The 24,948-nt window shown below is 38.1% G+C and overlaps 1 protein-coding gene across 3 annotated transcripts in view; it reads left to right on the plus strand.

Moving 5' to 3' along the window:
* MCF2L (MCF.2 cell line derived transforming sequence like) overlaps positions 1-24,948 on the plus strand; it is a 120,679-nt gene that overhangs the window by 23,766 nt on the left and 71,965 nt on the right. Inside the window, exon 1 of one of the 3 annotated variants that reach the window (XM_025163235.2) lies at positions 6,640-7,613. The exons of the other annotated variants lie outside the window; for them this stretch is intronic. Coding sequence (XP_025019003.2) covers positions 7,463-7,613 — 151 coding nt within the window. The 5' untranslated portion in view covers positions 6,640-7,462. Of the gene's footprint in view, positions 1-6,639; positions 7,614-24,948 lie in introns of those variants that run through there. 3 annotated transcript variants of the gene reach the window in all.

Raw genomic sequence — 24,948 nt, forward strand, 5'->3', positions numbered from 1 at the left:
AAATACTTTTTTAAAAATGGCTGGTGTTCACGTACAATACCTGTAAATAGACAAGTGGTTTGTAATTTGTACTTATTTGTCATACCTGTGTGTTTTGGGTCTCTATTATTATTATTATTATTTTTTGCTTGATTCTTTAATGAACCTTTTTTTGTGTGTGTATAAATATTGTTAGCTACTTGTAGTTCTGCTAATTCAGTAGAAGGACAGCATACAAATCTCTGTAATAAAATAATTAAACATTTTTGAACAATTGTGGGAAGATGGGAGAACATTTGCAGCACAGAGAATTTCAGATACCACCCCCTAAACCAAGACAATGGTTATTTCTGTTTCTCCTCTTGCTAATCAGCTTATCAACTTCTATTTAGAAACATTGGAAATCTTAGATGGAGTTCCCTAGGTGTGTAAGAACATGGTTCACTGGCCTGGAAATACAGATTATGCTCTTTCTGTTGCAAGTACTACATTCTCAGATTGATTCATGAAACATTCTGTGAAATGTCAATTTTTTTTTTTATATCCCCCCCCCCGCCCCAATTACTTCAACAGGACATTAGGTAAAAAAAGTAGTTCATATGAGCTATTCTGTTCCAGAAATGCAAGTATAGGACCAAATTGAAGGGCACAGTTAAAGTAAACAGTGGTTTATTTTTATTTATGGCACTTCCACATTGCCACTGGCCTTGCTGCTCTTATCTGTTCCAGCTGGCCAATGGGGGAATGAAAAGATTAGCTCTCCATTCTGCATCCCACCTTCCATCCTCATAATTTTCTCACTGTATTGGCTTTCACAATAAGGAAGAAAAACGAGTACTTCTATGGTAATAATGGCAAAACTATCCTTCTTTCCCAATTAATAGGGTGAGGGAATAACAACATGGTGCTAGAGCACTTAGAGAATCTAGGAGGAGATGGGAGTCCCTGCTTGTAAGAAACTACCCATCTTCCACTCCCAATTTAAATACTGTAAAGCTGTCTTCAGAGCATTTCATTTGGAGCAGCAGCTGAAATGGAAGTTAATTGGCTTAGCTGCCCAAAGTCTGCCAATTATAAGGTCTGCAAACATCATGGAGACAAAGGTGTGCAGTGCTAATCCTAGGTTGGCTCAGCAATTATGTGTGGAAAGGGTATTAAGAAAGGCTGCTACAAACTGATGTAGTATAGATTATATATGCTGGAGAATAATTCATCCCATTTCAGTAGGATATGTTTATATATGTTCCCAAAATGTAACTGTCTATAAAATACTGTAGTAACTAGTAATTTTGCAAAAGTGAGGGTCAGTTTATCAGAAAAAATTGTGCTATGGGTGCAAATTAAAGTTGAACTTAAATTCTAAGTGCTTGTATTTGGAAAGTCTGCTTGATTTCAATTGAAATCAACATGCTGTATTGGACTTGAAACCGGATGGCTGTGCACAAATCCTTACTAAGCCATAAAAGCCATCAGGTCTCCTCAGACCAATCACATTCTCTCTTCCTAAAGAGTGGCATATCCTTTATACTACACCAGTGCTGGATTAGGCCCAGGGAGGCCCAGGTTGGTTGATTTGCTAAATGATTTATAGAGCTGTTCATTTCACAGGAGTGACTCTGGGTGGCATACAAAGATTAAAACCATCAAAATAACCATGAAACAAAACCATATCACCAACATTAACAGAATTCACTTAACTGCATGCCCCAAAAACCTGGATGAACAGCCAGAATCTTCAGAGCCTTGCAAAAGGCTAACAGGTTTTTCAAGTTTTCTCTCAGCTGTGGAAGTTCATTGGGTGACTTGGAGCCAGTCAATTTCTTTGGCTTAATCTATCTCACTAGTTTGTTGTAGGAAAAAGCTATATATGTGTGTGTGGGGGGGGGGGGAATACACTGCCATGAGCTCCGTGATAAAAGAAAATAAATAAAAATAAATAAAACTGTCTTGAGTCAAGCATCTTGGAGGAATTTTTAAAAATAACAAAAGAATTTATATTTAAAAAGTGAATGAATGAATTTATATTCATTATCTCTTTGATTTATGTTGGTTTTATTTTTAGGTTTCATTACTCTGAAAAAGATGAAGAAGAAAATATTAAGAAATTTGCTCAGTGGAAAGTCAATTATTTGTTTAGATTGTAAGATTTCATTATTAACAGGCTGAAAACAAGTTTCTCATCTCACAACAGTCTATTCCACTTGACTGGTTGCAATATTTCCAAATAAGTAGTACTATAGCATCAAAAGAATTGCAGAAATAATATTGAGAGATTTGACTGAATTTCAAAACTTAGGATGGCAAACACCTGTTGGGTGTAATTTACATACTATTAGTGAAATATGACTTAGAATCCCAACAGGTTAACGATTGCATGATCAACTAGATGCAAAATTTGAATATAGTAATAGAGATGCCCCAGTGGGAATTTCAACGGAAGATGATTAAATTTACTCTGAATATTATACTCACAGAAAATTATTCCCACTTTGAGGAGGTAGACATTTGACAAAAAGTATGGCAGAATTGGAAATTTATGACAACAGAACAATTCTAATTCCTACATACATGGGTATGGTTACAATAGAGAGAAAGTGCCCCCACAATCCTGGAAAAAGGCTCCACAGACACAATTTTATGTCTAGACAAAAGACCATAAGGAAAACTTGATGAATGTAGAAATATCTCTAGGGATATGTCTCGGCCACAGATGAGATATTTGGAGTGTGTTAGAGCATCTTGGATTTGCTAGAGTCCTTTTGCTTCCTTGACAGGTCTTGCTTAAGATCTCTTTACTCATTAGAAGCTGCTGTGAGTATTTTACTTCCTGTTTGTACAGTACATTACCTATGGCCGCTTCCTCCAGCACACACACATATACATCCCACTAGGGACAGGGAGGCCCTCACAAAACTGGGAGACTTGAAGCCCAGCCCTGGCTCTCACAAAGGGAATAGTTCAGATTCCTTTTTCAGAGTCCAAACCCAGCACCTCTTAGGGGGCTAAGTCTATTGAAGTCCTGCACAGGAACACCCCAAGTCACGTTCTCAGTCTGGGTGATGGCAAAGGGGTAAGCCACCTCCAAACAACCTCTGAACATGCTCCTCCAAAACAACCTCTGGAGCAGAAAGAGAGGCAGCACATGCAAACCAAAGACTCACTACAGCTCACCCTTGCATTGCCACACAAAGAGTTAAAACATGTGAACAAATGCTACAGTTTGCCAATTCCCGTTCTTGAGTGATCAAGACAGAAATTAGATAAAATTAGTAGATCACTGCTTCCTGCTGCCTGCATCTGAGTCAGCAGAAACAAATTTGATCATGAATACTCTTCCCACTGGGCTTTCAACTCAACTGAGAAGACCCAATGTTCTTAATGGTCATGGTAAAGCAGATGGTGTAGTTACTGAAATACAACTAATAGGAGGGCCTCTCCTTAGAACTACAGATTAGGGCACTGCAGTGCCTTAGTTTTGATTTGAAAAAGTTGTTTCAAAGGATGTGGGAACATGAATGTAGTACCTGTCTTCATGTAAAATAGCTATGCTGTGTATTCTCTTCTGTGTGATTGGAATGTGTTTGTAGCTTATGTGTGCTGCTGGGGAAGACAACACTGCATCTGTGAGAAACAGTGCATCTGTTACCTCCTACAAAACTGGCTACAATAGCCCCAACTTTAATTTTATTAAAACTAAATCCTTTTAAAATGTTGGGAATTATGTGAAATTTATGTCATGTCTAAGATCCCAGAAACTTGACCTCCTTGCATGACCTTGGCATCCTTGCATGAAATCACTGAAAACTTGTAAGATTCCAAGTAATTGGGAGGTCTGAAAAAAGAACTTAATATACAATATGCTTTGTGTTATTTTAAAAAATCTTATTGTTTGAAGAAACTACTACATACTGCTTTGTTTGTAAGCCAACCCGGGTTATGGTGCATAAGATGAGTGGTTATATAAGTATTTTAAATAAATAAATAAATTGTATGAAGGAAGGAGGTTGAAAAGCTATGGTTTTGAATAAACTACAGTTTCTGCTTAACGTTTGAATTTTAAAAGCTGTACTTCACTTGAACCAATCACAGGTAGAATAGTCTGGATCAAGCAGTAGCATCTCACTGACAGTTATTCTTTTAATATTCAGTTGTGATTTGCTATTGTATCTCAACCAATCCATTTAGCAATAATGCTAATTATTTATGCACGCACACAGACTCATTAATTTGATATATGTCCATGTAACCTTCCATCTTATTTTTATTTACTACTTTATATCCCAACCTTCTTCCGAGAGCTCATGGCAGCTTGCATGGGAATCATTTTATTCCCACAGTGCCAACCCTGTGCGGTAGGTAGAGCGTAGGATGGGCTTGAACCTGGTTTAGCCTGGTGCTAGTCCTTGACCACTGTGCCACACTGGCTTTCTAGCCAACTAACTCTCTCTCTCTCTCTCTCTCTCTCTCCCCCCCCCCCTCTCTCTTCCTAGTGTTTTTCCTGCAGGTGCAAGGTCTGCCTTTTTTTTTTTCCAGATCAACTGAATGTTGATCCACTGGTTGTGGCAGGAATTGACCTACCGGCTTGTCGCCCAAGCCTGACATCATGGGCTGAGAGAGAGTGACTGGCCCAAAGTCACCCAGCCGGTTTTCATGCCTAAGGCGGGACTAGAACTTGTGGTCTCCCGGTGTTTAGCCTGGAGCCGTAACCGCTAGACCAAACTGGCTCTCTTTCTAGCCAACTATCTTCCAGGAAAAAATATGATGATATTTCATTGGAATTGACAGGTTTGTCAGAAGATCAAGAAGTCTTATTTGAGCATAGCTCAGACTCTCAGAATGCCTTGTTTGTCTGAGCTCCGCTGCAGTTTGTTTCATCTTTGCACAGGGGAGAAAGAAGAGCAGGTGGTATTTGTTCAGTATTTCCAATTAATACTGTTAAGTCCTTGCTCTCTTTGAAGGTGCTAATTAATTGTGGGTTGTTATGGAGACTGGAGAAAACTAGTTGAATCTTACAGATTAGTATTCAAAAGAAATCGGAGCAGCTATCTTTTTTCTTCCAAATTATGATTTCTGTGACAGATGTATTTGTATCCACAAACTCTGAGTTCACAAAGTAAAATGAGTTGCATCGTTACCATAAGTTTAGCATTCTTTTTTTACAGGCATTGTGAGTGCATCCTGCTGCAATATTTTGAAATCTTCAGTTTTTGTTATCTGTGTTATACTTAACTAATGGACATTTTATATATGAATGAGGGTGTGTGTATGTGCGTGCGTGTGTGTGTGTATTCTTGAGTTTTGCTTATCTTCAGCTTCCTCAGTTCAGATCTACTTGGGCCATCACCTGCTGTCAAAGCAGCCTTCCAGAGAGATCCCAAGGATAGATCTGAGATTTTTGCATGGAAAGCAAAAGTTCCACTGCTCAGCCAGGGGTGTCCTCAAGAAGGGGATCAAAAAGGTCAAGATGGCAGCCACAACCATGCAATTGAAGCCCTACCCTTTTTTCATTCAGACACCTCTGTGCTCAGCAGTAGCCTTTGTATGCTCACTTATAATATTTTGCAAGTTTACATTGAATTATAGTATTCTCATTTAAACATACAGTGAATAAGTATTTACTGTACTTACACTGTATTTATGCTATACTTATGTACTATACTTACTACCTAAATATGTTTCCTATTCTGGGGGCTCTGCCCAGTGAAGCAGACTTCCAAATTAGGAAAAAATATTTTGAACTGGATGAATAAAATCAGAAAAATTATTGGCCTCTGAAGTCTTGGGTATGGCACCTATTGTGGTATGCAGTTTTTAAAATCAAGTTTTAAATTTTAACAATTTAAATTTTAACAATTTAAATTTTAAACAAAAAGGGTGTGACACATATGAATATAGTAATACTTTCAGTTAGTTAGTACCAACACTGGTACACTGTCACTGTTTCCAGGAACTCACTTTTTTTTCTTATTGTTTGATTTGGATTTGTCTTCATATGTACGTAAACCATAAGTCATGTTTTTCCAAGCTGTCGTTATAACATGCGTTTTAAAGAACAACCCTTAAGTCCAGCTACAAAAAGAAAATAGCCAAACTGCATATCATGAAAAGTCTTAACTGTGATGAAAACAAAATGAATATTTATTTCAGTACAAACTGAAGAATGATACAGCTAGCTCTAAAAGGTGTTGGTTCTTTTCACTGAAAAAAAAAAGTCATTGTCTTTCATTATGTGGTCACATGATTTTTTAAAAAAACTCCATAAGCCACAGCATGACAGTTGAGTTACTTCACAAGTTCCAATCTTCTAATTGTTTTTGTGTGTATATCTTTCTAAAGATACATGTTTGTTAAAAAAAAAAGTGAAGATTACGCACCTTATGTGTTTTTCACATAAGAAACAGATAATGCTCAACTCCAAGTCTTGTGTGGTGTTAGACTAGCCTGTTACATTTCACACTGTTGTGGGAAAGTGATGGCTTTCTGAATGCACCCACAGTTAAATCTCTTTCATGGAAAGGAGTTACTGCCAAGGAAAGCAGTGTAATCAGCTTCCTCTCTCTCCTGTGTTGAATAAGATGAGAACAGATGCAGAACAGTGGTCTGTATCCCCTCCCTTCCTTCCCATTGCAATTTGTTTATTAAACGAGAGCTTTTCTGGGAGTTGTTCTCTTTTCTGTTTCAAATGCTTTGAGGAAAAGTCCATTTCAGCTTTGAAGAGCTCCGAAGCAGCGTATTTCTTACTGGATGGGCTGAAGGAACAATTAATGCTTGTTATAGGGAGAGTTCATAAACCTTGATTTTGAACACTGGTAGCTTTCTCCGCCTTGCTGAAATCAGCAACCTAGAACCAACCTTGAGGGAAAACGAAATATTTGACAGTCAAACCTAGGATTTGAAACTTTTGGAGTTTTCAGTGAAATATTTCTGTCTCATTAAATGCTGATTTGTGAATATTCGAAGAGGACCTTAACGTGTTCTTCTGTACGGACGCCTGTTGCTTGGCAATTCAGAGAATATTCCAGGGCAATTAGAAGGAAGTTACAAGTATGCAGAGTAATAGAAGTAGCTTAGAAATGAAAGAAAATGCTCAAATACTATGAGAAGATATGTGGTAAAGAGAGAGACTATACTCTTGGATGCAACTTCACTCAGAGATTCTAATTAAAAACACCTCTGGATCAAGTGTGTGTCTTGAAGAAACAGCTGTTAGAGAAGCAGTGGATGTGTTCTGTGCATCAAGAAAGTAATGTGCTTTGAAATTTGCGCAGCAAAGTATACTGTAAGCTCTTCAAGAAACTCAATGCTGTTCTTAATGAAATAAATGTGATTTAACTTTATCTTCTAATGTTGCAGTGTTTGGTAACTTTAAAAAAGACTCCCTTTTAATTAGCATTGGAGTATCAACTGCAATCAAAGCTTCAAGAGAAAGATTGTATAGGTTTTCATTCTAGGAAACTTTAAAAGTTAATGTGACAACAGCACCATGTCACAACGTGGATATTCAAGAGATGGACAAGAAAACCATCACCAGATGCTTCACAGAGTTAGTAATTTCCGTCACAGGCTTACCTCAGCCGTACAGCGATCTCTTACAAAAAGGCATGGAAGAAATTACCCTTGCCACGTGCGGTCGGGTGAGAAATTGTTTTTAACATAACTGCTAACTACTATCCATAAAATGGCAATGTTTGTATTGCATGCTCATTCATACACACACACTGTGTGTGTGTGTATACATACTGTGTGTGTATGTGTGTGTGTATAAAAATATAAACACTTATCTCTATTTTTCTTCCCCCTCTTTTTTTCTCTGTATTTAAAATATTGCATCCTTGTTTAATATATAGCCATTCCTTTTGTGATGCTCTCCCGTTGGCTCTATTATATGGAAGATATAATAAAATTCCTTTCTTAGAATGTTTATGCCCATGTGGTGATGAACCATTGAGACAAGTGAGTATGTGCTTCTGTAGTCTCAATTCTGTAGAGATATTTGCCCTTCTTTTATTTTCCAGTTCAGGCTGGGATGTGTGATTGCTCAACCAAATTTTGTTTGTTTTCTTACTTTCTGGTAGCAACTCTTCTGTAGCACATAGTGTTACAAAGTTGTGTGCAGGAGCATGTAATAGTCTTCCTTTTGGTATATAAATACTAAGCTTGATTGTATAACTGCTGTTAACACTGCTATTCTGTGATAGAAAATTGGCTAGTAATGGGTTAAATGTAGCAGGAAAGTGTAGTACAGTGTAGTGGAAATTACTAGTTTGACAAAAAAAACAAAGGAAATATAGGAATTAAGGAAAAGGGAGATTGAACACATTGAATCCAATCCGTTATTTTAAATGTCTCTACACTAATGACAAAGTATGGGAAATATGCAAGATAAGCTAGATGTCCTAAGATACCAAGACAAATATGACATAATAAGGATTATAAAAATACAATGGGATAAATTCCATCAGTAGAACATTGGGCTTGATGGGAAGAGAGGACTACAAGAGGAGGCAAGTGTGGTGTATTAGGAATGAACTTGCCTGTACATAAGTCCAGTGTAACACAAGTATTGAAAGCATCTGAGTTAAAATAAAAGGATAGTCTAACAGAAAAGATAGCTTGCTACAAGTCTGCTATATACTGCCAGTAAGAAGATATAAAGGGAGATTTATTAAATATAAATTTAAATTTATTAAATATAACTGAAATGGAAAGTTCAATATATTTATATTAAATATAACTCAAAGATTTATTAAATATAACCTCAAAAAATATGAAGAGATTACAACTACCCAGATATTTGTTGGAAGTCTAATTATGCCAGAAACAAGATATCGGGAAAAAAATCTTGATTTTTGTTGGCAATAATTACCTTGTTCAAAAAATGGAGGTGGGTACTAAGGAATCTGCTGCCTTGGACTGGGTTCTTACAAATAGGGAAGAGTTGATTAATGATATTAAAGTGGTGGGAACTTTGGGTGGATGCAAATGACCACACATTGTTAAACTTCTTGATTATAATTTGGTAAAAAAATAATTTGGTAAAAGACAATTAAATATAAACTATGGATCTTAGGAAGGCCAATTTTAAGTAAGAAAAGTAGTAAGGAAGAAAACCTTAAAGGCAAAGCTGCTGTATCCAGCTGGGATTTCTGAAAAGGAAATTAGGGATAGTGCAATCTCAGTGCTAATGAAGAAGAGAACGAGGAGACATCTAAAGAAGCTAATGTGGTTGAACAGACAGTTCACAAAGGTGTTGAAACTAAAGAAGTATGCTTATTGGAAAGGGGAAGGGAGGGCTTATGACCAAAGAAATATACAGAGCATCAGTCTAGAAATATAGGAATGAGATCAGGAAGGCAAAGGCAGAAAATAGGCCTCTCTTACTAGCCTTAGCCTATTAGAAAGAAAAAATGTAGGAGACACATAATAGATAGGGGATTCATGGCTTCAAAACACTACATTTGAAAGGAACTTGGGTGTAGTCCCTTTGACAACAAACTGAACATAATAGTAAGCAATGTAAGACAGCTCCTAGAAGTGATCACCCAGTTCTGGGCTACCCCAGAAGAAGCAACATACCAAAGACATGTGAAATCAGTATTCCTCTCTACTCAGTACTGGTGGGACTACACTGGGAGTATTGGGTATGATTTTGGGCACCACATTTCCAGAAGGATGACAGTTTAGAGAGGGTTTACATGAGGGCAATAATAGAGGGAGTTGAAGCCATGCCCTTTGACAGTAGGTTGACGAAATTTGGGATTCAGTCTGAAGACTTGGGGGTTGTGATAGACATGCATAGGAACATAAAGAGAAGCTGCTGGAAAAATGGCCAACAATTATTTTCCATGGCCACAGAAACAGTGGAACTGTCTACCTGTTGCAGTTGTGAGTTTTCTATCTCTGGAGGTTAAGAAGCTGGACAGCCACCAGTAACTGGTTTTCCTGCACATTTCAAAAGCTTGGGCTGCATGATCTTGTGGTCCCCTCGAACTCTACAATTCTAGTACACAGTTATCCATTCTATTTCAAATGGTTTTCATTCAAAGTCTTTCTTTTTAACTAGCATACTATACTATTTTGAATGTTCTTACTTTCTGTGGTGGTACTGATATTTCTGTCTTATGCTGACCAAAGACCATTTAAAAATGGATTTAGCGTTGACTAATTTATCCTCAGATTTTCTATATTAACTTTTAGTAAGTGCATGTTCAGATATTCCATACCTAACTTTTAGGATTTCATTGTTTTAAAGGCTTATGTTAATAAAGTTACCAGAATCAAGCTTAGGCTGAATCCAGGGATGTGAATCAGTTATTCAGTTCTGGTTGTAGAGTTTGCAAAAAAGAAAACTTCTGTTGTTTTCTTTCATATCTTTCTTTTCTTCTTTAAAGTCTTCTTCAAAAAATGCATTTGCAGGTACAGAAATTATTGTTGTCAGTTTAGCTATATGCTTGTCTCTCAGTTCTTCAAAAATCCTTTGAAATGTCTCAAGTGTCATACCTTTGTCAATTTATAAATTTCACCACTTTTCTTTCAGTTCAAGAATAAAGGACAGCCCCCCCCCCTTTTTTTTTCTTTTCCTGCCTGGAACTTTAGTCCCCTTTAGTGTCCCATTTCTATAATCATGAAATCTCAGATTTCTTTGTTTCTTTATTTTCAAATTTCGACCAATCCTCTCTCTTCTGGTAGATTAAACAATTTATGTTCCCATGAAGATAATTTGTTTATTTAGTTATTTTAAAAGTCCTAGCAAAAGTCCTAATATTTCAAATTCATTTGATCCCTTAATTTGTTTATAGCTTCCTTGAATTAAATTCTTATTTAGCTTTTTGCCATTTATTTTATATTCTTTAAATTCTATAAGCTGTTGGTTAGTTTCTCTATTTTGGGATGAAGTTTATTCATGGGGTAGTTTTTCAGAATTGTTCCTTGGAAGACCTCTTAAGTTCAAAATAATTATAAATCCAAAAGTGGTTGAAAGTGAAGTTGGATGAACCCAGTGTCCTTAAAGACTCCGCAGTGGTTGGGAACTTGATAGCTTCCCACATCTCCCAGTCTTCAGACCCATGGGTTGGCTGCTGTCCTGTGATCTCCTCGTGAGGAGCAGCTGTCTGGAGCACAAGTGGGTGATCTCTCATCCTCTCTTTATTCAGAGAGGCTCCATTGGACCAAGCTTGCCACCGGTTCGTTGGTTTTGGCTATGGCATCATGTCCGCTCCTTTGGAGACATCTAGTTTGCCATTTCCTCACCTGGAAGTCCTCTCTTTCTTCACTTCTAATAACATTTTTTAACCTGGCACTTGGAAGCAGACTTATATTTGACTGTGTTTAAAATGACATATCCCTGGATTAGATAATAGGCATTTTGTAGAAGTGAAGTGTGGACTCACTAACATGGTGGCATAATAAATACAACTAGGTAACATGGTTTAATCAGAGTAATAAAATTCTTAGCCATATTTACTTTGGATTATTGTTCATAGCTCATCTGTTTATCCAAGGGGAGGGTATTAGTGGGCAGATCTCTCTTTAGGGATTGTCAAATATACTGGAAAGAGGTCTTAGAAACGTATGTTGATAACTGGAGAAAGCTGACCCTTTGCAGCCTTCATTTTAAGAACCTAAGTAAACAGTCCTTTCTGTAGAATATAGTTTGCAATCAAAGAAGATATGTGCAATATCTTCAATAGCTGGTGCACCACAGATAACAGTATTTCTTCAAATGGAACTCCATGAAACCTCCCATGTCTTACCATGGAATCTAGTTGTTCAAAATGAGCTCTAAGATGTTGAGACATATAAGTTGTTAAATAGTTTTCTAACTGGGAGGCTGATTTGTGTTGAGCCAGCCACTTTAAGGACTTAACATGTTTAAGGGATGCAGTATCATCTTGGGCAGCCACATCCATGACTGTTTGAAACTTTTCTTGGCCTTCAGCTCTGATTGGACTGGGTATTAGATGGAGAATCCATATTGTGAGATGGCATTTGAAAGTTGGGCAGCCCAAGTGTGAGGAGGCATATTATGCAACTGCTCTTCAAACAAAATCTGGGTAATCTATCTGGGTCCATAGATAAGATCTTCAGCCAATAGTTGAATATTTTAATTACTAGATTGCTTGTATAGGGAGTATACCAACTCTGCTCTTACTGCTGGAGTTGGTATATACATGTCCACCCCCAAGATGCATTTCAAGAAAATGGACTATATCTGTTCCAATAAGGGGGCATTTATATATCCCCACAATTCTGCGCCATATGTAATCATTAGGACTATTTTGCTGTTATATATCTTTATGATTGGAATTAGAGAACCTGGATAGCTGTGGTCGGTGAGCTGCCTTATGGCATCGGCACAGATTGTGGCCCTTAAGGAACTTCTCTTAAAATGTGGGAGCCAGGAGCCTGTTTCTGTAAAAACAAGTCCTAAATATAGATAGGACTTAACCTGAACTAAGTTCTTTTTTAAAAACTAAAAAATACCGGGGCACCCACAAGAAACTGTCTTACCTTTTGCAGGGAACGAACCTGCATATCACTAGTAAGACTGCACTTTTTATATCAAAGGCCATTTTGAAGAAGACAGACTATCTAAGATCAGATTGGGGTTAACTGTAGGGGTGATGACTTATGAATATGACCCACTGTTTTCTTTGTATTTACTTGTATACTTGTATCAATTTTATACTTTTGATATGGCCAGATGACTAAATCAATGAAGTTTCTATTCTATTCATTTTAAGAAATGTCTATGTGAGTACTTAAAAAAAAGGCTTTCTGTAGGTGTTAATTTGAATTTGGAGGTGAAACTGATTAATTTTCTTAATAGTTTAAAATCATCATCATATGATAAGCATTGAAAAGATTGGGTTCCAAGACAACACAGAAATTTATTTCTTTATATGATAACGACAGCAAGACTTTTATATGCACAAAAATGGAAGGATTTACAAATACCTACAGCTGAAGAATGGTTATTGAAATTAATGGAATTGGCAGAGATGGTGAAACTCACTACTTTGCTTAAAGAGAGGGCGTTGTCCAGCTTTGTTTCTAATTGGAAACCATTCTTGGACTTTTTCCTTGACACTCAAAAATGCAATTTTGATTTTGGGATTTGATGATTGATGTTATACCTATAGAAATTTCTTGTACAAATCATATGTATTATTGAAATAGATTGATTTTAGGAATTTTTCTGAATATTAGACTAAAAACTATTTTTATTATGTAAACTTTTAGATATCAAAGTAAGAGATAAATGTATTTTACATTTATATCTGTACCAAGGAAAATTGGAAGCTACTCTTCTTTTTCTATGCTTTTTTCTCCCCCCCCCCTTTTTTTGGATTTTTTCTGTATTTTAACTTTTTGGAAAATTTAATTATACGTATGTGTGTATGTATAAAGAAACAATTGGGTTCCAAGGCTAGGGCTCAAATTATGGACAGATATATGGGTCCCAACTGCTCTGCCTTTTTCTGACATCCTTGTGGATTTTTATGTGAAAGAACTGTGCTTTACATTCAGTTTGGATACTCAGAAGAATTCCCAGCTCGGGTGGTTTTTAAAGGGTGGCAGAATCAATTGTTGCAAAGGGAGTCTGCTTGCACAGTAAGTCTGTTTTTTATCACCCCTGCGAGCCTCAGTCCTTTTTCAGATGATTCCTCCAGAGACCTCTGGAACAGATTTTGAGAAAACTTCAGGAGCCAAGAGAATAGCTGCCTTTCTCTTTCTACTGATTGCACTGGTTCTTTCAGTGGAAAAAGTCTCTGGATTCCACCCTTTCAGTAGTTAATGGATCTCAGAATTCTAATGAAAGCAAAGTAGATCCTACAAGACTGAAGTCTGCCTAACTGTCCACTGCTGGGTTCCCCTCAGGTTACAGTGTTGTCTCGTCTAGGTTTAGCAGTGTCAAAATCCTCCTTTATTGCACTGTCATCATCCAAACTAAAAATAATTCATGAAGCCTTTCTTAAAAGCCAAGAAGTACTCATGGAAGCTAAATAATACATCAGAGGTAAAAAGAAAAGTGACCTGCTGCTGCTGCTGCTGCTGCTGCTGCTGCTGCTGCTGCTGCTGCTGCTGCTGTAATTACCACAGTACAGTACAGATAGTCCCCAGTTTAAGAACGAGTTCCGTTCCCAAGGTCTGTCCTTAAGTTGAATTTGTATGTAAGCCAGGACAGTATTATTGTATAATACTGTATAAGTAATATTGTGTAATGAACTCAAACCATTGTGTATTTAACTCGAATCATTGTACATTTAACTTGAATTTTGCTACAGTGGGCTCCGTTCTTAACTATGGGTTGTCTGTAACCCAAGCATTCTTAACCCGGGGACTACCTGTACATAATAAAAATGCAGCATGAAGTGCATCATAATTAAAAGAGTTAAAAATAAAATACAAAATAAAACTGACAGAAATAATGAGAGAACCAGAGTTTTGTAGTGGATAAGATGTTGAACTATGACTGAGGAGATCCAAGATCAGCTGCTGCAACAGCAGTGAAAACTCACCAGGAAATATGTCTCCCACCCTCCAAAACACCACTGTTCCTCTGTACAAATTATGTTTTGGAATTTGAAATCAAGTGCTCTTAGAACATAACAAGCAGTGCCCTGCTGGATCAGACTCCTGGCCCATCTAGTCCACCAGTTCACACAGTGGCCAACCAGCTGTACAAGGAAGCCCACTAGTCTCCCAGCAGATGGTCTTCAGAGGCAATCACACTGCCATCAAGGCTAATAGCCATTGGTCCCCTTGACTTCCATGAAGTGGTCCAGTCCTTTTTTGAAGTCTGTCAAGCTTTCATTTGGGAAAGAGAAAATAGCTTCTCCTTGTCCACACCTCAATCATTTTCTTCTCGTTCACCTCTTTTCTAGAGTAAAAAGCCCCAAATGTCACAAACTTTCCCCACAGAGAAACTGTTCCAGTCCCTTGATCTTCTTAGTTGCCCTCCTCTGAACCTCCTCTGGTTCCACTATATCTGTTTTGAAGTACAGCAACCAGAACTGCACACAATATTCTAGATACAGTCACGCCACATTATGATATTAGCATCTCTATTTTCAATACAATTTCTTATTATCCCTGTTGACCTTTTTTGCAGCAGATGCACATTGTTTTGACATCTTCATTGAACTGTTTACCATTACTCCAAGACCTCTTTCTTCATCAGTCATTACTAGCTCTGATCCCATTAGTGTGTATGAATAGTTAGGATAAGTAGTTATCTCTTCTCAAATATATGTAGACAATTTCTTCCCATGAGAAACTGCAGAGGTATCAGTGGTATGAGTAGTGGAAAACTTCATTGGGACCTGATGATCTGGGAAGCCTGTTCTAGGCTGCAACCCTATCCCAAAAGTGCAGAAGTAACACAAATGGAATATTGTGCTTCAGAATAAGTATGGATTCTCATTTCTTAACTTTAGTATGCTCAATTGCCACTTTCTGAACTACTTTACAGGTAGAAAGGGTGATTGCTGATGGTACAAAAATTGTAATAATCAGGGAGATGGGTTTCAGAAACAATGGAGCTAGTGTTGTTGATGGGATTTCAGACTCTCCTTGCCTTGTTGGCTGTAAATACAATACAAACCAAGCAGCTAGAATTATAAGGAGGGTAAACAATGTGAATAAAAAAAAAGTTAAAGCACCAGTGAATGCTCCAGGATTTTTAAAAGAGGCATAGTTTAAGCAACATGCAATGCTTGGATAATTGTAAAAAAAAAAAGTGGAAACTGTAGAAAATGACAGACAAAATCCCTTCAACCTATGTGAAAAAGGCAAAAAAAAACCCCACTATATGTTCTACCTCTTTCACATAGAATAAAAACTCCTGTGATCATCAGGCCGCTGATTCAGTTTGGCATAACGAAGACTAGAGCCAATTGATCTACTTATAAAATATTACAGCCTTGCTGCTTGCATAGGTTTTCAAATATCTTTAAGATGGATAATATGTTAAAATTAGCAAAAGTGCTTACTTCTGAAACAGTGCTAAACCTGTATTTATAAAATAGCCTTTATAAGCATGCTGTGGGTTACATGATGCAGCGTTAATTGTGGGGGTGGAAATGCCACAGGCTGGGGAAGGGAAAGTATAGTTTCAAAGTATAGAGAAGAGAAGTTCAGGTTATTTATTTATTTGGTGGCACATGCAATTTTATGTTTATATCATGATGTGTACATGTGGCTAGGGGGAGACATTAGAAGTTCATGCTGGACCTCAAAAATGGATGGTTTGGACTTGGAATATTAATCTACTAAAATATACATGTATAAATTACCGTATATGTAAAATATTACCATATTATAGGTACTGCTATTGCAATAATCCATAAAAGCCATCCCAATTTGATAAAATTAGGGTTCCTGCCTCTGATGTCTCATTATTTTAACTTTGTAAATTTTTCTAATGTAGTAATTGAAGAGGCCTAGTTTCTCAATTGTTATGTAGAGTTTTCAAATGTTGGGCAATTATTATTTAGCTGCTAAAATTAGATAGTAAGTTCCTTATTTTAAAGTTTGAGGTTCGGTCCTGTGAATAATGCAGTAAGCCTAAATCTGGGGAGCATTCAATTCTTTGTTTATGAGGAGATGGTACTTATCTCCCCAAAAATTTTACACCAAAAGGAATAGCTTTATTGCATGAACACCAAATGAAAAAAAAAGACTTTTTTTTTTTGACAACCTCTCCAACATTTGGAAGAATAATTTTGATATATATGTGCCAATCTAACTGGAGTCAAGTACGGGCAATGTATAATCTTCCATCGCAGTTCTTGCATTGAAGCTAAGGTAATCCACTCAGCTTCCATAATTTCTGCCAATTTGTCTCCTGTATAGATTTACCAAGATCATTATCCCAAGCTTCCTTTAAACCATGGGGTGGATCTCCTATTTCTATTTGCAATAATATCTATAAATTTTTGAGGTGGTTCCTTTTGGTTGTTCTAAGTAAAGTATTAAATTCTCAGAAGTGGTATAAGGCCATATTGCTGAAGCTCTAATATTGCTATTGCCCAAAAGAGATTTGAGCTGATACCAAAAGCACCATGCTAACTTATCGCCTGGGTGTTGCTCTGTCTGATCTTTATTGAGAGGTTCCCAATTTCTATAAAAATCTGCTAGTCTACAAAGATTGTGTTCTCTCAAAAATTTAATTTTAGCCAAACCATAATGATTATCTTGATCTATATGTGTTATTAAAGGAGTTAAAGGAGAAGTATCCTTTATCAAAGCTATATATTTGCTCTTCCAAACTTGAAGCATCATTTTAGTGAAAACACTGTCAAACTATTTTATTCTAGAAAAATATTTTAGGTGAAAAAAACATTGTATTGCATTGCAGTATGCATTGCAATACTAAAAAAATGATAACCAAGATGCCTGTCTTTGTACTTAATTTTAGATCTGAAGAGTACTCTAAAGGTGTGGTTTATAAATAGGCCTACCTGGTTTAAGTAAACATCCTGCTTAAATTACTATAACTAACTTTTATTGCAAAGAGAGATTTAGGGCTGACAAGCAATTGCAAATCGCTCTGTATAGATTATGATTTTAAAGGAACAAAATTCATTCCAAGAGTAAAATAAAGCTCATTTGTGTGAAGATGAGTTGTGCTGCCATTTCAATAGAAGAAATGGAAAGTTACTATTCCTTTTCCTGTTGTTGCTCCTGCCTAGTTTCTGTGGTTCACAGTAAGTACATAATTTCTGTTCTGATATCCAAGTTAGAGCATTCACATTGCAGTTTACATTATGTTGCTTATGTTAGCCTACTGCAACTTGATTATGGGAGTTAACTCCCATAATTCCCAAACAGGACAGCTAGCTAGTAATTCTGAGAGTTGAGATCCAACACAACTGAGGGTACTAGATTGGGGAAAATCCCACTGAGTTATGTGGGAAAAAGAGAACACATGGTAAGATTAATTTAAACTCTGGTTTGGCTTAAAAGGCTGTTTTGGAACAATCTGAACATTCAGTGCAAATGTGTATTTAGTGAGAGAGTTAAGGAAGAATTCTCTTTAAGGTTGTATTCTGACATAACTATTTCTTGTAGAGACAGATCAGTCCAAAAGATTTTAAGGGAAAAGAAATGTATGCAGTCACCACACACTCCTCCACACCATATTCTCTAGCTGTGACTGGGTTCCTTCATTTAATAGTAATCCTACTTCAATTATTTTAAAGTACCGTTTTCACAATTTGAAGGGGGAAAGAATTGTAGCTTTACTGCATGTGAGAAAAACTAAAGTGGAACACTGGCTGATAATAGGGACTGAAAATGAATTAAGATTTAGGGGGGAATGAGAAAAATAATGCAAATTTGTAATGCGTTCATTGTTGCCTCCTGTCCACAAATCATTGCTATAACAAATGTAAGGCCCAATAGGACATTATAACAGGGTTAAATTAGATTGTCTAACCCAAATACTATCTACTGAGATTGAAGTTGATTCTCAGGAAGAAGTTCTTCCCATCTCAACTCTCTGTTCCTGTAATTTTATGTGCGATTCAAGTCTAGAGAGGCCAATGTTAAAACATACTCCTGGGTTTTTACTAAGATAATAGTATTTGAAAACACAGGCAGCAAAAGATTATAAATAGTAGAATCATATATTACATACACGAAAACATTGAAGCTACCATATTCTATCTGTCCATTTCCTACTAAGAGGCATGGTAGTATAGTTTTTAAGGTGCTGAATTTGGCTAGGGTTACCCATGTTCAAGGCCCCACCAAGCCGTGAAGTTTATTGATTAAATTTGAGGCTAGTTATTCTGTAAAATTAGGGGAGAGCATCAGATTATAGGAGAATGCCATGTCAGCAGGCTTCAGCTCTCAGAGAGAAGTTAGAATATAAATACAATAAATAAGTACTAATGTCTTCTGGTACTGCTAGCTGTTTTCAGGTGGAGACATAAGAGTCACTGCTGTGAAGTGGGCAGCTCTATAAATCATTTAAATAAATAGATAAAATCACCTATCTGCTCTTTTAAAAAGCAGAGATTGAACCAGGGCCTTCTGCATGATTTTTACCACTCATTAGGGTGTGTCCCCAAGATTTATTTATTTGTTTGTTGGTTGGTTGGTTGGATTTCTCCCCCGCCCATCTCCTCCACAATGGGGGACTCTGGGCGACTTACAAAAAACATTAAAACTATAAATATATATAAAATACATAATACATCTAGAATTAAGAACAATACTAGAAAAGGAAAATCCAAGAAGATGGGAAATCGGGCCGGGGACAGCCAGCCACTATGGGACTAGCCATCTCCCTGCTTGAGGTATTCCCTCCCCGCCCCAGGCCAAGTGACAGAGCCAGGTCTTCAAGGTCCTTTGGAAGGCCAGGAGTGAGGGGGCCAATCGCACCTCCGCGGGCAGAATGTTCCAAAGAGCAGGGGCTACCGCACAGAAGGCCCGTCTTCTGGACCCCGCTAATCGGAGTTCTTTTACTGAGGGGGTCCGAAGCATGCCCTCTCTGTGTGATCAGGTGGGACGGGTTGAAGTCATAGGGGAGAGGCGGTCCCTTAGGTAACCTGGCCCCATGCCATGTAGGGCTTTAAAGGTAATAACCAACACCTTGAATTGGACCCAGAAGCAAACTGGTACCCAATGCAGCTCAGGGAGCAACAGTGTTACATGGGCCCTTCTTGGGGCTCCAAAAATAGCCCACACGGCCGCATTCTGGACCAGCTGTAGCTTCCGGATACTCTTCAAGGGTAGCCCTATGTAGAGCGCATTGCAGTAGTCTATCTGGGAGATAACAAGGGCATAAGTGACTGTTCAAAGGGTGTATCCCGATCCAGGAAAGGGCGTAACTGATGCACAACCCAAAGTTGTGCAAAGGCCCTCCTTGCCACGGCTGCCACCTGCTCTTCAAGCAGGAGCCATGAGTCTAGGAGGACCCCCAGATTACACACTGGGTCTGTCTGGGGTAGTGCCACCCCATCGACCACCAAAGATGACAAAGTCCCGGATACAGAGGAGCCATTAACCCACAGCCACTCCGTCTTACCAGGGTTCAGCCGAAGCCTGTTGTTCCCCATCCAGACCCTTGCAGCCTCCAGGCACTGAGAAAGGGCAGATGAAGCATCACCAATTGTTGGGAAGAGAGATGGAAATCAACCAAACATATAAATACCAATAAAGGAAGGAAAGTGAGATAGAAGTTAATACTGGCTGCATGCCATAATTATACCCAAAAGGTAAATGTTAAAAAGAACCTCAAAATATTACAGTCCTACACATATTTGTACCTGAAGAATGGACAGGTGTAGCTGCGATTAAAAAACTTCAAACCTATGACAATGCGGGGGTAGTCACCAAGAAGAATTAAAAAATACAATCCAGAAAGTAGTCTCTGTGATGGCTACAACTTTGACAGGATGAATAATTCAAAATGGTGCTTTAAAAAAAACTCTTTGGTGAATAAAGGATGGGAATTGCTCTGCAGACCTGCAGATAAGTAATCTTTTGATATGGTTTTCAAGTATACTGCTCCCAAGCCCTTACTGTTGTTTTGAACATCTGAATGGTAATATAGAGATTAATATGAAATAAAATACATTCCTTTAGTTTTTTGTGGGGAGAGGTGTCTTTAATGTGGAAATAACCCCTTGTGTACATAGCAGGAAAGTACATAGAGAAATAATATAAACAGCACTGTAGAAAGTGACGCCCATTGTTCCTACAACCCTCTTCTTTGCACCTGGGATTAAACAGGAAGTGTCGTAGGAAATTAAAAGAGAGCCGTCATTGTTCTAAACAGAAGATCTTTTGCGGGATTAAAATTCTTTTTTGAGGTAAGGGTGTATTTCCTTTTGGGTCCACAAAGGAGTTCAGGACACAGTTCAGTTCACTATGTATCTCTGTTATGAAAGACTGGAACATTTTATGGGGGTTCTTTTCTGCATGTATAGGGTTGCTATAGCTGGACTGCAAAAATCTGAATGACTGCTAGATGATAGCAAAGAGTCAGAATATTTTTTATACACACACACACAGAGTGGTGTGAAAAAGTACACCCTCTTTGAGTTCTATGTTTTACGTATCAGGACATAATAAAAATCATCTGGTCCATAGCAGTTCTCAAAAGTAGGTAAATACAATCTCAGATAAACAACACAAAGAGGGTGTACTTTCTTTCACACCACTGTTTGTTTGTGTGTGTGTGTGTGTGTGTCTTTTCTGCCATCTTTTGGTTTTCCAGATTTGCAATCTGTGTATATAATTTCTTTGCTGATTACTAACTTGCTGAACTTTATCTATAATTCATTTAATTTTTGTCATGCTCCCATTCAGGTTATTGGACTGTAATACCTGGCATAGTTTTCAAACATCAGGTTCAAACTTTGGACTGTAATACCTGGCATAGTTTTCAAACATCAGGTTCAAACTAGAAAAAGGCTGCACTCTTTGCTCTAATATTTCTAGGTGAACAGCCTTCACTGTGTGTTCACAGTTACTTCCTCCTCAGGTTAAAGCACATGTTCATGAGCTTTTATTTCAGTATTTCTGCCTTGTAGGCTGAGAAATACTGGTTCAGCAGTTGTCAGTTTTGAGATCTGGTGCTATAAGACTCAGGGAGATTGGTCTGCTGATACAGTATGACCTGTCTGGATTAGGAACCTGTCTGGATTATTTTTATAAAGAAGACACAAAAGCGGAAAACATCCAAATAAGAATAGGCATGACTGAGTGATACTATGAGGACTTTCATGATCTCCAGAGGTGTCATGGGATGGTGTACATACAGTACTAGTAAGGCAGCATTCCTCAGCTCAGTGTTCTCCACATGTATTGACACTGTTTTATTCATCTACTCTCAGCATATTCAGAAGAGGTGGTTTATTGGAAACTTCCTACTCAGTAGGTAGCTTTTTTTTATAGCAGACTCTCAAAGTTATGCCATTGAGCAGAATGCAGAACTTCCATCATCTTACGGGCAACATTCCATATCCAGATGAGGTTAATGCCCACCTCTGGAAGGGATTTTAGGTGCTTTAAGGGAGAAAGTGACACCTTAAACATATGCAAAATACATCTTTTTGCCTTTTAAGCATCCTCAGACCTCAAAATTGCAAAGAAATGTCCCCAAACATTTGGTTCCCACCCAACCCCCACCTTCTTCCAGTTGGAATATTGGTAGTCCAGGTTGGTCCTGAGGCCACATTTTTTGCACTATCAAAGATGGTTCAATCAAAGACTGCCTTTGTTTAATTATTTGAAGAAATAAAGTCAGAATGTGGCCGGTTGTAAAGGGAAATAAGTGCCTACGATCTGTATGTTTATTATTTTTAGTTTCCATTGAAACCTGAGATACAGCAAGGGTCTCCAACTCACAGCCATGAGTGCATGAAGCCATCCAATTAACTGTGTACAGCTTGTGCTCACTGAGACACAGTGGGAGAACAATAGCAGGAAGTATAACAGCAGCTTCCCAGTCTTAGCCAGTGCTGTTGATCGTCTGGCTAGGATGAAATTGTGGTAAAATGGCAGGCAAGTTGGCAGACTTGTAGCCAGGCACAGCCTGTCAGCTCACCACTAGTGTGATAGAGTGAGGGCCAAATCTGAAGGGATACTGTTCCTACCGCTTGAATAGAGATGGTATTCTGCCTTCCTTCACATCCAGAGGTACACTCCCCTCCAGGCCAGGGGCCCCTTCGCTGAGAGTTGCTCTTACTGCTCCTATTGCCTACTTCCTTGTGTTCTGCGGCTGTTAATTAGGGTTTGAGAGAATGGTAAGTGCTTGCAGTATTTCTCAGGAAACTCAGTGAACTGGGCTGGGAGGAAAGTACATCTCCTGATATGAGGAAGGCAAATATTGACTCTTGGTGTGGACTCTCCCAGCTGGGCTTTGTGATTTGGGGCTGAGGCAGAAGAGCAACGTCATCCTCTCTAGGATCCCCTTCACCCTTTGACCAGGAGCTTTCCCCCAGGGAGCTTTCTCACATTTTCTCCCTTGTCATCCCAAAACTTTTCCCTGGTTCCTGCCCCAGGCTGGCCACCTGGTATCCAAGACAGCCCTACAAGACAGGTATTTTGCTCAAATATGAAGCTTGATCTGAAATCCCAAACATTCAAGATTCCTCATTACTTACAGCTGAAAAAGAATGAGAGGCAATTGCTTTTTTTTTTCCCTGTGTGCTTGAATGAATACATTTTTAGCCTGCTTTCCATTAAACTAAAGTGAAATTGAGCTACATTTGCAGGAATTATTGCCTCTTATAAAAGGGTGACATGTGCCAAAACATGACTTTTTTTTCACTGAGAACTGCAAATATCATTTTTGTTGCTTGGCAGATTGGAAATCATTTTCAGGCGTGGTTGCCTCTTTTGAAGAGATAAATCCTGCCAAGTTTTGTGATTACATTTAAGACTTTTATGTTGTTATTCAGCAACAACAGCAAGCCAAATATTGATGCTGCCAGAGAAGTGGCCAAAGCAAAATGACGAAAAAGTATCTCTTTTTTTAAAAAAATAATATTAAGGAGTAAGCTATGCAGCATTTTGGAAGTAAGTTGGACACGATGCTTCAAGATATGTGGAGATGCAGCCTTATCACCTGTTTGCAACTCTGTAAAGCAGAGGGGGCTTTTTCCACGATTCTGCAGCTGCAGTGTGCTTCTGGAAGACAATGAAGCTGTTTTAAGAAGTTGCAGACAGGTGCTAGGTTCACACTGCCTCATACGCCAAACCTGTTTGAAATCAAATCAGAAGCATTATTTGACCTTAGTAAGGGTCAGATATCACACCCTCTCTGCAATATGATCTGGCTTCTCATTTGGATTTCAGAACAAGATAAGAAGGGACGCAATCCAATCAATCAGTCAATATATTATTGTTGTGACTGTAGGTTACAAGTTGTAACAACATTATATGGAATTAAAAATGAAAGAAAAATAATAAGAACAAGGGGAAAAAATAACAAAAGGCATGCAGGGTAGTTGAGTTAAGATGGAACCAATACAGAAATTAAGAGCTTAAAAAATTCTAAGTTTAAAAGAGAACATGACAGAAGTAACAACCTGACTATTAACAGCTGAAATCACATCCGTAAGAAAGTACAGTAGTTCAGTTTGTTCAGTGCCTGAGCCTTTAAGTCTGTTTATCATCTTATTTTCCCCCTAATTTCATCATAGATGTGACAGTGGAAGATATAATGAATGTATTCTCCACTTGGCCAGCACTGCAAGGGCAGAGGCACTGTTCCACTGAACATTTCCAAAATCTTTCCATATGTTGAATCCTTTCAACAAGCACTTTCAGTACAGAGTAAAAAGATGCTTCATGTTGTGAGAAGGAAATCCCCCTCCCTGCGTTGCAGTCTTCCTGCCATGATCAAAGCAAAAAGTGAGAAACTACAATTAGAATGGGCCAAAGATTAAAATGCAGCGAGAGACACCAAGCTAATAACATTCCTTCCTAGCTGAGGTTTAACAGGAGATCTCTGATCAAATAAGGAGGGATCCTTTCCCCCTAGGAGATTACCATTTCAGTCAACAAATAACCAACAAATGGAAAACTGCAAGTCAGCAGGGCACCTACCTACAGAGAGCTGCTTCTTGGAATGCTGGCTAAGTGCATTTTCTTGGAATTGCTGAAGGGTGCACTTTCGCCTGCTTTAGCAGAACAACAGCAAGGTTTCTCTATATCAGTGTTGTCCAAACTTGGCCACTTTAAGATGAGTGGACTTCAACTCCCAGAATTCCCCAGCCAGCATGGAGTTGAAGTCCACTCATCTTAAAGTGGCCAAGTTTGGACAACACTGCTCTATATAAAGGGCTTAAAGGGGAAGGTTCACTGGGGCTGCCTGACAGCTGATTTTATATATTTGCTCTTTGGAAATAAACTTCATCTCTGTTTCAAGCAACTGCCTGCATGTTTTTATTCCTGGCTCAGAAACGAACTTGGTAAGATTTCTTTCCAACAATATATTCTTAAGAT

The sequence above is a fragment of the Python bivittatus genome, unplaced genomic scaffold (assembly GCF_059951505.1).
Source record: "Python bivittatus isolate LINGU-HERP-01145 unplaced genomic scaffold, Pbiv_v1 ctg000060_np1212, whole genome shotgun sequence".
Taxonomy (NCBI): domain Eukaryota; kingdom Metazoa; phylum Chordata; class Lepidosauria; order Squamata; family Pythonidae; genus Python; species Python bivittatus.